We start from the raw sequence: 17,409 nt of genomic DNA, 5'->3' as shown, positions 1-17,409 counted from the left end.
CTTGTTTTGGTTCTTGAAGACGGTTCACCACCAATCCAAGAGGCTTTCTAGTTCTAAAGAACAGTGTGAGGCCGTGTCCACATGGAAACAAAGCCTTTCCCCAAAATGATCTTTTTCTTGTTCGTCTTGAAAACGCTTCCCACAAACACGGCATCGTTTCCAGAAATATCTGCGTAGACACGGATTCACTAAAAATGACTCCAGTGGTGCACGCTTCCGTGCTACGACTGCCGTTACCCTTATGGCCTCAACGGCCGTTGTGTCGCTATTTAGTCTTATTTCTTGATTCTACCCCAAGTTCCTTTAAGTAAACAGCCTTGGAGTAATTGTGGTGGTTTTGAAAATGGCTCAACTTGTTATGAGGGAGAATGGAGGCTCTCTGCCTTCCACCTAGCGTCTCTTGGATGAAAACCAACCTGGTAAGATCAGAGCCTCCGACCCGGTGTCCCAGCTCTCGTCTCCATGGCGACACCGCCACACAAACGTAACGCGCTAACCCGTAACCCGTAATCTCTTGTTGATGACAGATAAGACTACACAGATATCACCATGGTAACATGGTAGATGATAAATAACCTTATCCACCGCTCCATGGATTGATTTCTCACCGGTATCGTTAGAAACAAATGTACAGGAGGGTTAGCAAAACAGAGGAAAAGTGACCGGACTTATAGAGTTCCACTTTAAACCTTTATTTTAAAGGGATAGTTCAACATTTTGGCAAATTGGCCCATTGCCATAATCCCTATAGTCATAGCAGTAGGTCCGTTACCTTTAATTGTCGGTGCAAGCTATTTTTAGAACGGCGGTGTGGTATATTGATGTGTTGATGAAAAGAAGGGATCACCGCCGACACGTCTTCACTTGTATTTAAAAAGAAGTTTATTAACAACAAGAAGAACAGTGGACAAAAAATGCCGAATCCTGAAGCATCCCTGGTGCCAAAGTGAGATCTTCCTCCTATCTTACTATTACTAAACACCTAATGGAACCTTCATGAAGAACCCTTTAATGAATGTGTGTTTCCTCTCCCTCAGTGTGTAGACATGTCTGCTGCCAGCAACCTGAGGTCTGAAGATCAGTTCCTGTGCTCCATCTGTCAGGATGTCTTCACTGATCCAGTCACTACACCATGTGGACACAACTTCTGTCAGAGCTGCATCACTCAGCACTGGGACGTCAGTGACAGGTGTCAGTGTCCAATGTGTAAAGAGGTTTTCTACACAAGACCTCAGTTGAAGATCAACACTCTGCTCTCTGAGGTTGTTGCTCAGTTCAGATGTGAAGCTCAACAGAAAACCAGCAGCAGCAGCTCAGAGCAACAAGTTTCCAAACCAGGAGAAGTTCCCTGTGACGTCTGCACTGGAACCAGACTGAAGGCCCTGAAGTCCTGCCTGGTGTGTCTGGCCTCCTACTGTGAGACTCACCTGGAGCCTCATCTGACAGTGTCTCGTCTGAGGAGACATCAGCTGATGGAGCCTGTGGAGAACCTGGAGGACAGGATGTGTAGGAAGCACGATAAACCTCTGGAGCTGTTCTGTCAGACCGACCAGACATGTGTCTGCACGCTCTGCTCTGTTCTAGACCACAAGACTCATGAGTTTGTTCCTCTGAGAGAAGAATATGAAGGAAAGAAGGCAGAGCTGCAGAAGACAGAGGCTGAAACTCAGCAGATGATCCAGAAGAGACGACTGAAGATTGAGGAGATGAAACAGTCGGTGAAGATCAGTAAAGCTGCTGCAGACAGAGAGAAAGCAGAAGGTGTTGAGGTCTTCACTGCTCTGAAGGAGTCTGTTGACAGACGCCTGAAGCAGCTCATCAAGGAGATGGAAGAGAAACAGAAAAGCTCAGAGAAACAGGCTGAAGACTTCATCACAGAGCTGGAACAGGAAATCTCTGAGCTGGAGAAGAGAAGCACTGAGGTGGAGCAGCTCTCACTCTCTGAAGACCACCTCCACCTCCTCCAAAGCTTCCCATCCCTGAAAGCTGCTGCACCCACCAAGGACTGGACACAGGTCAGAGTCCGTCCACCATCATATGAGGGGACTGTGGTGAGAGCTGTGTCTCAGCTGGAGAAGAAGCTCCGTGGACAGATGAAGAAGATCAAGATGAAGAGGGTCCAGCAGTTTGCAGTGGATGTGACTCTGGATCCTGATACAGCACATCCTTGGCTCATCCTGTCTGATGATGCAAAACAAGTTCATCATGGTGATGTGAAGAAGAAACTCCCAAACAACCCAGAGAGATTTGATAAATGTCCCGGTGTTTTAGGAAAACAGAGTTTCTCTTCAGGCAGATTTTACTTTGAGGTTCAGGTCAAAGGAAAAACTGACTGGGATGTGGGAGTGGCCAGAGAGTCGATCAACAGGAAGGGAGGCATCAGACTGAATCCTCAGAATGGTTACTGGAGGATATGTTTGAGAAATGGAAATGAGTACAAAGCTGCTGCTAGCCCCCCAGTCCGTCTCAATCTGAGGTCTGGTCCTGAGAAGGTGGGGGTGTTTGTGGATTATGAGGAGGGTCTGGTCTCCTTTTATGACGTAGATGCTGCAGCTCTCATCTACTCCTTCACTGGCTGCTGCTTCACTGACAAACTACACCCATACTTTGGTCCCTGTAATAATGATAGAGGTAAAAACTCTGTCTCTCTGATCATCTGTCCTGCCAATCAAACTGTTCAGACCAAAAAATCTCGTTCTTTCCAGAAATTGTTAGATTTTAAATTGAGGGAACAAATGTAAATATTTAGTGTCAATACCGAATAATGTAAATATTTTTGTTTTCTACTGAGTTAACCTTCATCAGATCATCATCACACAGGAAAGTTAACTGTGTGATAACTGCTGTTTAATCACTTGTTACTTTAGTCCATTAGATTAGATCAGTGTAAACAGGTCAAATGGTTTACCACTGAAATGAATCTGTAAATTAACTGAGTCTGGTTTGTGGAGTTAGAAGCAGATGCAGGTGTTTATTAATGTAACTGTTGATCACTATGACTCTTGTGAATATGAGCAATCTGTAATCTGTAACTGCTGAGAAATGTTTATTCATCCATTATTGTAAGAGCCATGTTTATATTGCTTACAATAGTTAGTAGTTTTCCTTTAAAAATGTTGAACTGCTCCTTTAATTACGCTGCTGATGACATCACAGTAACTCAGCTCTCAGACCAGGTTAAGCAGCCTAAGGAGCAAGACAGTTTGTTGACGATACCTTGAGTGAATCTTGTAACTTTGTTTTTGCCTTTTAAATAAAGTTATCTTTTGAACTGAGTTACGGCCTCAGAAGATTCTTTTTGTGTCGAACTTATTGCCAAGAAGACTGCTTAATAGTTAAAGGAGCTGCCCTAAAATGGTTTGAGTCATACTTATCTGACAGGTTTCAGTTTGTTAATGTTAATAACGACCACTCAGAGTATAGCAGAGTTACGTATGGTGTACCACAGGGTTCAGTCTTAGGGCCAATCCTCTTCATTCTTTACATGCTCCCATTAGGTGGCATCATCCGGAAGCACTCAATCAATTTTCACTGTTATGCGGATGATACGCAACTCTACTTGTCCATGGAGCCAGATGACAGAAGCCGCCTCATCAATCTGCAAGGACTGTTTGAAAGGACATTAGATCCTGGATGTCCTCTAACTTCTTGCTACTGAATTCAGATAAAACTGAGGTTATTGTGTTTGGACCTAAACATCTCAGGGACACGTTCTCCAATCAGATCGCTACTCTAGATGGCATCACCCTGACCCCGAGTACAACCGCGAGGAACCTTGGAGTCATTTTTGACCAGGACCTTTCCTTTAGCTCCCACATAAAGCACGTGACTAGGACCGCCTTCTTCCATCTGCGCAGTATCACTAAGATTAGGAATATCCTCTCCCAGAGTGATGCTGAGAAACTAGTACATGCATTTATCACTTTATCACGCAGCAAGGGTTTTGACAGGAGTTAGGAAGAGAGAGCACATCTCTCCCACCTTAGCTTCTCTCCACTGGCTTCCTGTAGGATTTAGAATAGACTTCAAAATCCTTCTGCTGACTTATAAGGCTCTTAATGATAAAGCTCCAACCTATCTGAAAGAACTAATCATTCCTTACTGTCCTACCAGAGCACTCCGCTCCCAGAACGCAGGTCTGTTAGTGACTCCCAGTATCTCTAAAAACAGACTGGGAGGTAGAGCCTTCAGTTACCGGGCTCCTTTACTGTGGAACCAGCTCTCTCCATGGGTCAAAGAGGCAGACACTCTAACTACATTTAAGTCTAGACTTAAGACCTTCCTTTATGACAGGGCTTTTAGTTAGGGCTGGTTCAGGTAGCTCTGAACCATTTTATAGCTACGCTGCTATAGGCTTATTAATTTTCAAAACTCCTGAGCAGAAATTCAACTCCCCTGAGGACCTGCTTGAGCGACTGTGAGCGAAAGCTCAAGCATATATATATGCTATATATATATGAGCTCCTATATATAGGATGATATATATCATAGGAGCGCCACACTCAATGAGTTAATCATTATATTATACACACACACACACACACACACACATAATGTAGCTATATGTATAATATAATGATTAACTCATTGAGTGTCGCGCTCCTTTCCAAAGTTTTAGTCAAGTGTACCGGCAATTTAGACGATTTTTGTAGAGCCACAGTGTATTCCTAATACGACTCCAGTCTTGGTTGAAAAAGAAAAATATGTCGCCGAGTTTCACCGGTGTTCCCTCGTCCGTATTTGTACTGTGACCACAGACAGTGACAGCCACTCCACTTTCAACGATGCGCGTTTTTTCTTTACCTTTCCGACAGTCTCACAACCCTCCCGTTTAGCCATGGCTGAATTGCTATGCAATGACAAAAACGCCACAACAGCGGCTGCTTGTCATAACACATTGATTGGCTGTCAAGCTAAATAACTGCTGCGTATTGGCTGGGCAGCGCCTCGTGGGCATGTTTTTTTAATGATGACTGGCTGACAGCACCCTGTCATCTGTCACTCATTGCAGTGATAAACGCCCACAGAAGTCATAAATTTCACATTTCGAAGCGCACATTAGGGAGAAATAAACCGTAAACTAGTCGGGGATATTCGAGTGCGCAACTTTTTTGTCTTCTGCGCAAAGAGGTGGGGAGCAGTGCGCAATTGCGCAGTAAAACACCTTAGAGGGAACAGTGGTTATGGCTGAAGTACACTGGAAATGACCGTGACGTGAAACGTGTGTCGCGCGACACCCGAAGCAGCTCATGCCCATTTAGTCAATGGAAGCTCCTCCATCGGCTATGTGAGCAATGGCACTCCAGCGGCCCTCTCCTCTCCACTCTCTCTGTGTTTCCACACATCCACCGGAGCTCCATCTTTGAGCTTTCTCCTGGTTTTCCCTGTTAAAAGGGTTTTCCATGGAGTTTTTCCTCAGTGGATGTGAGGGTCTGGAGGATGTTGTTATGATGGGATGTAAAGCCCTTTGAGACAAACTGGTGGTAATAATGCCTGTTTGGTCTCAGCTGTTCATCTGGAGCTTCCTAATGTTGATGAACTGTGACACCAAACTTCTCTTTCAAACAACTTTATTTCCAACAGCGAGACGACAAAAGCTGCTTCAGTGACAGAAATAAAAAACAGACGATCATCATCACCTTGTAAGTCAACTACATCAATCAGTGTTTTTTATTTATTAGCTGTTGGTCACAAATAAAGTTTACTGACTTTGTTTCATGTGTACAACTCATGAGGACTCTTATTTTGTAGTATCACAAGTTTCACTGAGGAGAACTTCCTGTTCTGCTGCTGCAACTTCAACAGGACGGATTCTATATGCAGTCAGTGATGCATCATGGGTACTGTAGTCCATTTAACAGAGATGCATTGTGGGTACTGTAGTCCATTATACAGCAATGCATTGTGGGTACTGTAGTCCATTCAACAGCGATGCGTTGTGGGTACTGTAGTCCATTAAACAGTGGTGCATTGTGGGTACTGTGGTCACTTGTGTGCGATGGCCTGCAGGCTGCTGGTTCTCTTCATGATGTTCGGGACAAACAGAAGTCCCGACGCTCTCTCGATGGTTTCTATGGGAACCAGGAAACGCTCCAGAGGAACCTTCTCGTCGATTGGTTCGTTTGGTAAAACGTAGGAGCGAAGCTCCACCCCCCGGCCGTCCGGCTGCTCCAGGATCAGCACCTGAGGAGACAGTTAGCGTCCTCATCAAACTCTCCTTTATATATATATATATATATATATTGCTTATATATATCTGTTGCTATGGAGACTGAGGGCTCTACAGATGTTTACTGAACATCTTCAATATCACGTACAACAAATTGTCCGTCATGAAAACCTGCAGCTCTCGTCTCACACAGACTCGTTGTCTGGATAAAACATTTAGAGGGAAATACAAAGCCGGTGTTGTGCTGAAAAGAGACTGCTGATGAGAAACGAGGGAAATACAGAGACTGTTGATGAAAAACTGTCCCTGAAGGCAACGCGCATCAGAGGTTTTACATGAATTTCCCTCTACAACAACTCTGTGTGGTAACATTGTGTTATTATCTCATAGCGTGGTGAATGTGCAGCTCACAACTTGTCCACCAGAGCGTTGTGGAGTTGTTGGATTGTGTATTTGATGAGTTTGATGAGGGAAACCAAGAAATCCCATAATGAGCCTCCGTAGCGTAGCTCTGAGCAGCTCACGGCTCTGCTCCGCCGTTCTAAAAACAGCTTGCACCAACAATTAAAGGTAACAAACCTACTGCTGTGACTATAGGGATTATGGCGATGGGCCAATTTGACTAAATGTTGAACTATCCCTTTACCGGATTCTTTCTGATGATGTCAGACTCGTCGGTTTAACTGATTGGTCCGACTCACCTTGAAGAAGTGTGTCGGCACGGCAACGTGGTTTCGTCCAATGACCTGGTAACGGACGTAGAGTTTCCCATCGGCCTCCTGCCTGAAACACACACACACACACACACACACACACACACACACGTCATCCTACGGCTCCTCCCCCCGGGGGGTGGTTACCGTGGTTACGGTGGTTGCCGTGGTTACCTGGGCAGGTAGAGCGGGCCGGTGCACACGTAGACGTTGAGGTAGCGTCGGGTCAGAGAGCGACTCAGCTTCTCCAGAGAGTTCCAGCTGTTCTGGTTCAGCTGAGGGTTCTGGAGAGACAAACACACACAGATAGTAGATATATCTACATATAGTATATATCTATGTAGATATATACTATATCTATGTAGATATAGTATATATATCTACATAGATACAGATTTATATACCTACATAGATATAGATAAATATACCTACATAGATATATAATATATATCTACATAGATGTATCCACCTTTTTCCGAACGTCAACAACGTAGCCTGTTTTGCCGGTTTTGCTCTTCCGGTGGAATTGTATGTTTACGTTTCCATGGTTTCGGTAGTCGTGGTAAATGCATGGATTTTCTTCTCTTTTTTTTTTCAATGAAAATGTGTAAAAGGCATGGATCATCACAGCAGCTTTTAACAGTGGATATCACACAGACTGACATCCGTGTTAACAGCCAGCGTTAGTAGATCCATGCGTTTACCGTAACTACGACAACGACTGGAAACCATGGAAATGTAAACGTACAATTCCACCAAACCGGCAAAACCATAGATGAGGTTCAGAAACTTGTGGATACACTGACTAGATGCTGCGTTCCCAGGCAGCTCTATTGAGTGGAATACGTCAACATGGCGGCCATCTTGGTCAGGGGGAAGCCGTGTCTACTTCCTGCATCAGAGGTCTATCAACCATTAACATCACCACAACTCACTGAATATTCAACCCATTTTCAACTGTTTGGTTTATTAGAAATGTCAGACACAGCACAGATGTACTGAGTTTGGCAGATCAGCCTTTTCTGTCAGAGCCACTAATCATTGGAACTCAGTACCTAACGAGATCAGAGACATTAGTAGCCTACATTTACTGGTTTTAAATCAAAGATAAAATCATGGCTTAAATCTACTCAATCATGCACCACCAACTATAAACTCAAACATTAGCTCACCCTCTTGCAATCTTTTTAGTGTTGTATCTTAACATTGTTTTGTTGTGTCTTACATTGCATTTTATTCTTGCTGTTGTGTTGTGTTGTGTTGTGTTGTGTTGTGTTGTGTTGTGTTGTGTGTACTTTGTTATTGTTGTTGTTTGAAAGGCTGCTTGTGTGATGATGTTTTTATATTGGTATGTGCTTCTGTGTTAGATTCATGTTCCTGCCCAGATGACATTTAGCTGGTAGCTAACTCTGGTTCGGCTGAGAGCTGTGCACTGTCCCTGTGAAATAAACTTTTAAACAAATAAAATAAATAAATAGACATTGATTTATGATACAACAACAAAAAAACATTTTGAAACATTTTTATACTTTTTTAAAAAAATGTATGAAACATAGACTTCCATACTCAGACACCCCCCCACATGCATCAATACAGTGAAACATGTTCTACAGGGTCTGACTGGTCTGACTGCTGGTCAGACGTTTATATGTCTATGGTCAGAACCCCCTGACCAAGATGGCCGCCGTGTTGACGTACGCTGAGAAGCAGAAGGCGGTGTCTATAGACCGACTCCTACCTGGGGGGCCACGTTGCTCAGGTAGAAGGTGTCGTCCATGGCTTTCTGACTCCACTTGTGATTGGCTGCAGCCGCCAGGTGGCCGCGGTCGAAGCCGCTGCCCCGGTAGTCGCCGTTGGTCGACCGGTGGAACACGTGAACGCTGCAGACAGAGGACAGAGCAGACGTCACGGTAACCACAGAGCAGACGTCACGGTAACCACAGAGCAGACGTCACGGTAACCACAGAGCAGATTTGTCTCAAACAAACAGAGCAGAAAGACAAACAGTAAAAAACTAAAACTAGAATGACAGTGAGACACTGTGCAAGTTTGAGACGACTCAAGACTACTTTATTAATCCTTTAAAGGGCAGAAGCAGCTGAAGGAAGCAAAGCTCATCTAGTTCAGCCCCCCCTACACTGTCATACTGTCATACATCTATGATTCCAGACAACTTAAAGTCCCACTCCCGCGACCCTTTTCGGCCATTTTAAAACCAGCTCATTAGCCATGCACATTAGCAATGCACCTCTGGGGGGTGGGCGGAGACTGTGCTGCTCTGCACCCGCCCAGCCACCTCCTCGCACCCCACCCCCCGCTTGCTGACAGCTGGACATTGTACAATTACAGATTCAGCGCGTTTGGCGTAAAACTCCACACTGGGATTCGATCCCAGACTGGTGCATAGTCCTTGCTCACAGTGCAAGCTGCTCTACCAGGTGAGCTATACCTATTATACCTTAACAACTACACCGAGCTGCCAAGCCTTTCACCTCTGAGCCAGATGAAGAACGGGGCGGCAGCTTGTAGCACTAGTGCCCTCCCCTGGAGCTGTGACACGTCAGCTCCAGTCTTCCTGAAACTGCCAGTTTGCGTCTGCCATTGGTTCACAGCAGTTTGAAGGCAGAAAAACTCTGAAATGCAATTTTGCACTTCCTTCTCTGCTGATAAGTGCTCTAACACAAGAAAAATGCCACAGGAACATGTGAAAAGCTCAGAAAACACGATTTTCACGGGAGTGGGTCTTTAAAGGGACAACGAGGAGTTTAGTAAAGTGAAGTGTTTCCACACTACATTTATGAGCCTCCGCACCGTGAAATTCTTTGACCGGGTCAAGACAGACTCATGTTTTCATTCATCAAGAATTAAAGTCAGAGGTTGGAAGACGATCACATACCGTCGTAGTTCCCACCATAAACGGAGATTCATACGGCGGCGTTATTCTCATGACTCGCCACGAAACCGAAAGTAAAGAAACGCTGGTCGGCTCGCCCAGCATTTCCACCACCACTAATAATAACAAAATAACCATAGAGACAAAACCATAGATTTATCTAAAATGGACCATTAACAAGTGGTAACGGAGATTCATCCACATTAATATCAGACTTTTTTATTGTTGCAGAATTTTTGGTTCTGCCGATGGAGAAACTCCTCATTGTCCCTTTAAGAGATGAAAACATACATTATAACTTTAATAGACACAGTCGGCAAGCAAGGAGACGTCACTTCCGGTTAGGGCCTGTGGGGGAAAACAAACCGTGTCCCCCATACACACTCATGCAAAAAGGCGGCATTTTAAACCTTTGTCAAACGCTTGTTCGCCGTCCTGTCTTAGTTTTAATCACATGTATATGCTGACAAAGAGCTATATATTAGAAAACTCATGACGATCTGGGTCGATTGCTGTCCGTACATCTTAAAATATAAAGTTTTCACAGCCATAGCCTACACCGAGTCAGCAGGGTCGGCAACCTTCACTTCCGGTCAGAGCGTTACACGTTTGGAGAAGATGAGCGAAGTTCCGATATAAAAGTTCAGGTTGTGGTTTTTGAATTTATTTGCGGTGCAAAATAATACACAACAACTCAGGCAGTGTCTACGAGTGTCTAGAGCCGGCCGGCGGCGACTAAGAGAGCGTCAGATCCGTGGGGGAAGACAAATATGACTGACTGTGAAATACCTAATATTTTTAAATGTACGGACAACAATCGACCCAGATCGTGATGAGTTTCTAAAAATATAGCTCTCTGTCAGCATATACATGTGATTAAAACTAAGACAGGACGGCGAAAAAGCCTTTGACAAAGGTTTAAAATGCCGCGTTTTTGCATGAGTGTGTATGGGGGACACGGTTTGTTTTCCCCCACGGCCCTAACCGGAAGTGACGTTTCCTTGCTTGCCGTCTGTGTCTATATGAAAGAGCCGTGATTCTAAACATACTAACTGAAATCCTTCCTAAAAAGAAGAAGTGTAAAGTATCTGTCCAGTTCTTTATAGCTGACCAGGAGTGTTTGTTTGTACTTTTAAACAGTTTAAAGTGTTAACTGTGTCTGACCTGTCGTCCTCCTTGAAGTCGCAGTACTTCCTGTCCGACTGGCCGCTCAGCGCCGAGCCGCTCAGCCTCTCGATTACCCACGATGCCGTGCGAGTGCGAGGGTCGTAGGAGGTGACGTAGGACTCTCTGGTCTTGATGTTGGACAACGAGGGGAAGCCGTACTTCATCACGGCGCCGGAGCTTCCCGGGCTCACCTAGACAACGGACATGACAGCATGAACGTATGGCTTCACATATACATTTACTATAGGTTTAAGGCTTCATATATACATTTATTATAGGTCTAAGGCTTCACTATAGATTTATTATAGGTTTAAGGCTTCATATATAACCCTAACCTATAGGTCTAAGGCTTCACGTATACATTTATTATAGGTCTAAGGCTTCACATATACATTTATTATAGGTCTAAGGCTTCATATATACATTTATTATAGGTCTAAGGCTTCACGTATACATTTATTATAGGTCTAAGGCTTCACATATACATTTATTATAGGTCTAAGGCTTCACATATACATTTATTATAGGTCTAAGGCTTCATATATACATTTATTATAGGTCTAAGGCTTCATATATACATTTATTATAGGTTTAAGGCTTCACGTATACATTTATTATAAGTTTAAGGCTTCACATTTATTATGTTTAAGGGTTCATATCGAATTATTATAAGTTTCTTTCATTAACAGAACAAGTTAAATCTTTTAATAACTTATCCAATCCTATTAGTTTCTAACACACACACACACACACACACACACACACACACACACACACACACACACACACACACACACACACACACACACACACACACACACACACACACGCACCGTCAGCTCTGAGGCGTGGACGCTCGGCACCGGGAGAACCGGGACCAGGTGGAGGAGACCGACTCCTCTCTGCTCCTCTCCCCGGGTCACGGAGCTCAGGAGGCGGCTGACCGCAGCTCCGAGCCCCGCTCCTCCAGCTCCAGACAGACCGACTCCTTCCTCCTCCTCTCCCCGGGTCTCGGAGCTCAGGAGGCGGCTGACCGCAGCTCCGAGCCCCGCTCCGAGCACCAAGGTCGCTCCGGTCCTCAGCCACCGGCTCATGGCGACGGCGGCTCAGCTGTTAGTGATGACGCGCTCTAATGACGTCACACGGCGGCCAACCAACGCGTCGCCATCAAAGACGGTTCAGAAACAAGACGCCTCACTCGGTACCTTTCTATAAGTACTATTCTATATGTACTCTGATATGTACTCTTCTATAGGTATTCTTCTATAGCCTACTCTGATATACAGTATATACTCTTCTATAGGTATTCTTCTATATGTACTATTCTATATGTACTCTTCTATAGGTATTCTTCTATAGCCTACTCTGATATACAGTATATACTCTTCTATAGGTATTCTTCTATAGCCTACTCTGATATACAGTATATACTCTTCTATAGGTATTCTTCTATAGCCTACTCTGATATACAGTATATACTCTTATATAGGTATTCTTCTATATGTACTCTTATTATGTATTCTTCTATATTACTAATCAATGATACTGATAAACTCTAGTCTGGGATCAATAGGTTGTTTTGATGAGTGAGTTGTTTTAGGTTTAGACTTTACATTATTTACATTATTACATTAAAACATCTGGAGGAGAATTAAAGGTCTGAAAGCATCAATGACTGAATTTCATGTTTTGGTGAACTATTCCTTTAATGTGAAGGATTTCATACTAACATGTAAGTTTTGTTTCACAATAATAAATGTGTGTGTGTAACATACCTTTCATGTGTTGTGAAATGTACAATATTTGATTAGACGTATCAGTTTCACAGACTTGTTTTAATTTCATCCTTCGACCGTTGGGGTCCCCGTTGCCGTGGAGATTCTCACATCCCATCAAGTTATTTTTTTATAGAGCGCTGGAATAAGAGAGTAAGGACAGCATTGGTCCAATGGCAGCGCCTCCTGGTGGAGGAATATGGGTTTTACTAAAGAACTGACTTCTCTGCATTGTTGGTGAATGAGCAGTGTGGTGTTTTAGATAGATAGATAGATAGATAGATAGATAGATAGATAGATAGATAGATAGATAGATAGATAGATAGATAGATAGATAGATAGATAGATAGATAGATAGATAGATAGATAGATACTTTATTTATCCTGAATGAAATTGAGTTTCTCAGCTGCACAATAAACATCATCATTCAACAGCAAGACAGAAAAAGTAGTAAAAATTTTCAATAATTTAAGGAAATTTATAGATCACCCACGTTAATAGCATCATTGAGGATCCTTTACAGATAAATATTAAAGGTGTACAGAAAAGAACATTGAATTTGAGCCCACTCTGGATCATAAAATTAATGTGATAACTCATCTATCAGACGATGTAGGCCAAACTTTGTGCAAAATTCTATTTTTGAGTAAATCCGAGATGAAAGTGTGTATTTTTTTTTTTGCATTGGATAATGCAGGCGCACGGATTATACGTCAGCCTGTACACGATTCACTAGCCACTGATATTGGATCAGTCATCCGTCATTCAAACGTCTGAGACACACACACACACAGAGCTCGGGCTCGCCCCAAACTTTGAATATCCCACCCGCTCGATAACGACCAATCAAATTCGTTTTCCTTACTCGGGTAAACTCGTGTTGCAGCTCGTGACAACTCGGCGCGACAAACAGGACAAACGGCCATTTCTGTACACCTTTAACACATAGGAGAGTAAAAAAAACAGTTGTCTACATGAATGTTTCAATCTACATTTTGTAATAAACTAATTCTAAGTATAATCTGATATGACCAAGACACCTAAAAACAAAAACACGGCCGTTTTCATCAATTTACCAGCAAGTGGGCAACACACATACATTGGAGTGAATGGGTTTTCTGGGCTGTTGGAATACCCATCCTCCCTTATGGGGATAGAAATTGTCGATCTTCCTCTTAGGGGAGGTGACAGGGAGAAGAGACTCCTCCAAAGGGAGGCTTATTGGATCCACCGTTTACAGACGGAGCATCCGAGGGGGTTGAATGAGGAACTGTTATTTTCATGTTTTCTGTGATGGTGGTTAGTGATTTAGATGTGGTCCTCCTCACTGCCTGGAGTGAATTGCGTCTATGTTCATTCCTCTTCTCGGGCAGTGGTCGGACCACATTTGTTTGTCACTGACCTTTATCTACGGGGTTACTATATAGACCCATGTGTGTTCTTTTTATTACTGTCGAGGATATAGGTCCATTGGGATCAAACAGTAGGGACAAGTGTTGTTGTCACATTTACAACTTGTCGATTTTCATGAATGTAGTGCTTGATTGTAATTTCGTTAATGTTATTTACATGATAATGTTCCTCATTCTTCTGTGTAATATTTTCTATAACATTTTCTGACATTTTTTGACTGTTTTAATTACAGTACGTAGCTTATAAATGTTTTGTGTATATATGTGAATGGAAATTGGAATCAGCTGGCTTTGAGTTAAATAGTGGACACACCCACTGACCTGGTAACGCTGAGGACGGCTGCTTGCCGAAACGCGTCCGTTTCTCGCTGCCGAGCAGTTTTTATGAATTAAAAAGTGTTCAACTTAAAGTGAGTGCTGTCACAACCCTTTTTTTGACTTTGAATACCCACATCCTGCCACTAGGGGGCATGAGGCTTTAATACCCACATCCTGCCACTAGGGGGCATGAGGCTTTAATACCCACATCCTGCCACTAGGGGGCATGAGGCTTTAATACCCACATCCTGCCACTAGGGGGCATGAGGCTTTAATACCCACATCCTGCCACTAGGGGGCATGAGTCAATGGAGGTGTCCTTACTCTCTTTTACAGCTCTAGTTCTTTATGCGTACGCAGCGTTTATAAACAAACAGGAAATGTAAAGAAAGAACTTCACAATAAAAGTCTCTTGCTCTGAGCTTCTTTTAGTCGCCACTACAGACAGACCATAATGCAGGCTACATACTGAACACATGACAGACCATGGTGCATTGTGGGTAATGTAGGAACAGAACGTACGGGAACACGTCGACGCTACGACACAAGGACAGGATGTGATGGACGCCGCCGCTGGCGCTGCTGTCCATGGAACGATGCGTCAACACGGCGGCCATCTTGGTCAGGGGGAAGCCGTGTCAACGCGGCGGCCATCTTGGTCAGGGGGAAGCCGTGTCTATCAACCATTAACATCACCACAACTCACTGGATATTCAACTGTTTGGTTTATTATAAATGTCAGACACATATTTATGATACAACAACAACAGCATTTTATTTTTATTATATTAACCCTCCTGTTGCCTTCCTTTCTCCCTTCCTCCTTTCCATTCTTCCTTCCTTCCTTCTTCTTCCTTCTTTGAACAAATCTGTTCCCTCCCTCCATCTTTCTTTCCTTCCTTTTTCCTTTCCCTCTTTCCACAATCCTTTTCCCCTCCCTTCCTTCCTTTTTTCCTTCCTTCCTTCATTCTTCCTTCCTTCTTCTTCCTTCCCTGAACAAATCTGTTCCATCCATCCATCCATCCATCTTTCTTTCCACAATCCTTTAATCCTTCTATCTTTCCTTCCCTTTCCCTTCCTTCTTTCCTCCCATCTTTCCCTTTGTCCTTCCTTCTTTCCTTCCTTCTTTCCTTTCTTCCTTGACCCAGGAGGACAACACCCACCTTCCTTTTTGACCCAATTGACCCAATCTGTTCCCTCCCTCCTTCTGTCTTTCCTTCCCTTTCCCTTCCTTCCTTCCCTCTTTCCCTTCGTCCGTCCGTCCTTCCTTCCTTCCTTGACCCAGGAGGACAACACCCACATGTATAAATACACTGAAGCGTTTCTATGTCTATGGTCAGAAAGCCCTGACCAAGATGGCCGCCGTGTTGACGGTAAATATCTATGGGTGTGATGATGTCATGACAAGTTGAGTACAGAGAAAACAAAAACAAACAATAAACAATCAGTAAACAGTAAACTGGTTCTTCTGGGTTTTCAACCGTTACGTGTGATGTCATCGGTGTGACGTCATCGGTGTGACGTCATCGGTGTGACGTCATCGGGGGCGTGGCCTCAGCAGGAAGTGGCGGCGAGCAGACTCAGAGCCAGCAGACCGAGCTGTGAGGTCAGAGTGGAGGCGGAGCCGCCGGCGTCGTCGAGGCAACCGCTCGCCTTCAGACAGACGCTCTTCTCACAGAGGACACCTGCAACACACGATGACATCATCCAATCACAATCAGCCAAATCAATATTATACAAGGTCAAAGAAATGTTGAACCAGCGTGCTTTTATATTCTGTATTGTACAATGGTTGTTCCTTACATAACATAGGCTACTGTCTATAAATATGGGGGAATGCATATCCTACCCATAATAACCCATCTTTATTCTTCACAGCTGTAAGGATTCTCACCAAGTCAAATTATAGAGAACCATCAAATGAATTATTTATTAAATTAAGGGCCTTCAAATTTATGGACTTAGTGGACTATAAAATAGCATTGATAATGTACAAAGTGTATAACAACTTGTTACCTTGTTACCAACTTGTTACAATTGTGAACATGTATAAAAAAAGGGAATGTAGATATGAGCTCCGAGGGAAACGTATGATTATATGGAATGCACTTGATGACGATTTGAAGATGTGCCAGTCAATGTATGAATTCAAACGTTTGTTTAAAGGAGAAGTCAGGTGAATGTTTGTGTTAATCTAAGTCTTAAATAGTTGTATCTTCCGACAGCAATCACTTCTATAGAGTGTTTGGTCTGAAACACGGGTCTGTCAGTCACTCTGCTCTGCTCTGAGCCCAGGAGAAAACTTTCCTTGTATCCTACAACCTTTATCCAATGAGGAGAGAGAACGGCATAAAGGGGCAGTCCTCTCTGTGTGTGCAGCCAAGGGATGCGCCTGAATGTGGTGACGTAGGGACGAGGACCAATAGATCCATGACGAGGGCGGGGGCTGCTAACTCCATCAGCTGACAAGACGTTATGGTGCATTCAAGGCAACTCGTAACTGGTGTTTTTCCGACCTGTGAAGTGGTACCAGTTCGATCTGGTACGAGTTCACGGGTCAGAAGTTACGAGTGGCCGTTATAGTGACTTTCACAGGTAAAACAGGTCAGAGAAACACGAGTGGGTTGCCTGGAACGCTACAAAGTTGTAAGTCGTGACGTGAAGCTGTAATTTACGGTTTCAAAAGCTGCCTGGAACGCAGCATTAGCCAAAACCACCGGATCGCTTACTGAAGCTTTAAGAATAAGGTATTTGAAAAATATGAGAGATGTGGTTGATGTAGCTGAAACTATTATGGGATTATGTTTGGGATTTTGTGCAGAACGATATGATTTCTGTTTGATGTTTTGAATGATGTGATCTGATGAAGTTGATCATGTCAGAAGGGGAAGTAGGTGATAATAAGCGATATAGCTTCATCCTATTCCTTTTCAGTTTGGCTCTTTTCTAGTTGAGCTGATG

At 43.6% G+C, this 17,409-nt stretch overlaps 3 protein-coding genes across 4 annotated transcripts in view; 1 reads left to right on the top strand and 2 right to left on the bottom strand.

Moving 5' to 3' along the window:
• Positions 1-1,042: 1,042 nt before the first annotated feature.
• Positions 1,043-3,006, top strand: LOC146980427 (E3 ubiquitin-protein ligase TRIM21-like). The gene has a single exon (XM_085785666.1). The coding sequence runs from the start codon at positions 1,047-1,049 to the stop codon at positions 2,739-2,741; it is 1,695 nt and encodes a 564-aa protein (XP_085641792.1). The 5' UTR covers positions 1,043-1,046; the 3' UTR covers positions 2,742-3,006.
• Positions 3,007-5,609: 2,603 nt separating this feature from the next.
• endog (endonuclease G) lies at positions 5,610-12,056 on the bottom strand. Of its 2 annotated transcripts, none has more exons than XM_085785657.1 (6): positions 11,776-12,056; positions 10,940-11,133; positions 8,621-8,762; positions 7,057-7,166; positions 6,871-6,948; positions 5,610-6,183 (listed from the first exon to the last, which is right to left on the bottom strand). In XM_085785657.1, the coding sequence occupies exons 1-6, from the start codon at positions 12,034-12,036 to the stop codon at positions 6,177-6,179; spliced, it is 792 nt and encodes a 263-aa protein (XP_085641783.1). In that variant the 5' UTR covers positions 12,037-12,056; the 3' UTR covers positions 5,610-6,176. The 2 variants fall into 2 exon arrangements, with proteins under 2 accessions (XP_085641783.1, XP_085641782.1); XM_085785656.1 differs by having other exon boundaries at positions 5,624-6,183; positions 6,871-6,952.
• A 3,946-nt stretch (positions 12,057-16,002) lies between these two features.
• The window catches only part of LOC146980425 (uncharacterized), a 25,233-nt gene continuing 23,826 nt past the window's right edge, over positions 16,003-17,409 (bottom strand). Inside the window, exon 14 of the mRNA XM_085787952.1 lies at positions 16,003-16,133. Within this exon, the coding sequence (XP_085644078.1) occupies positions 16,003-16,133 (131 nt within the window). The remainder of the gene's footprint in view (positions 16,134-17,409) is intronic.

Source organism: Trachurus japonicus, chromosome 9 (assembly GCF_045865225.1).
Source record: "Trachurus japonicus isolate A0001 chromosome 9, Traja_1.0".
Taxonomy (NCBI): Eukaryota; Metazoa; Chordata; class Actinopteri; order Carangiformes; family Carangidae; genus Trachurus; species Trachurus japonicus.
This window is presented reverse-complemented; position numbering and strand designations above follow the sequence as displayed.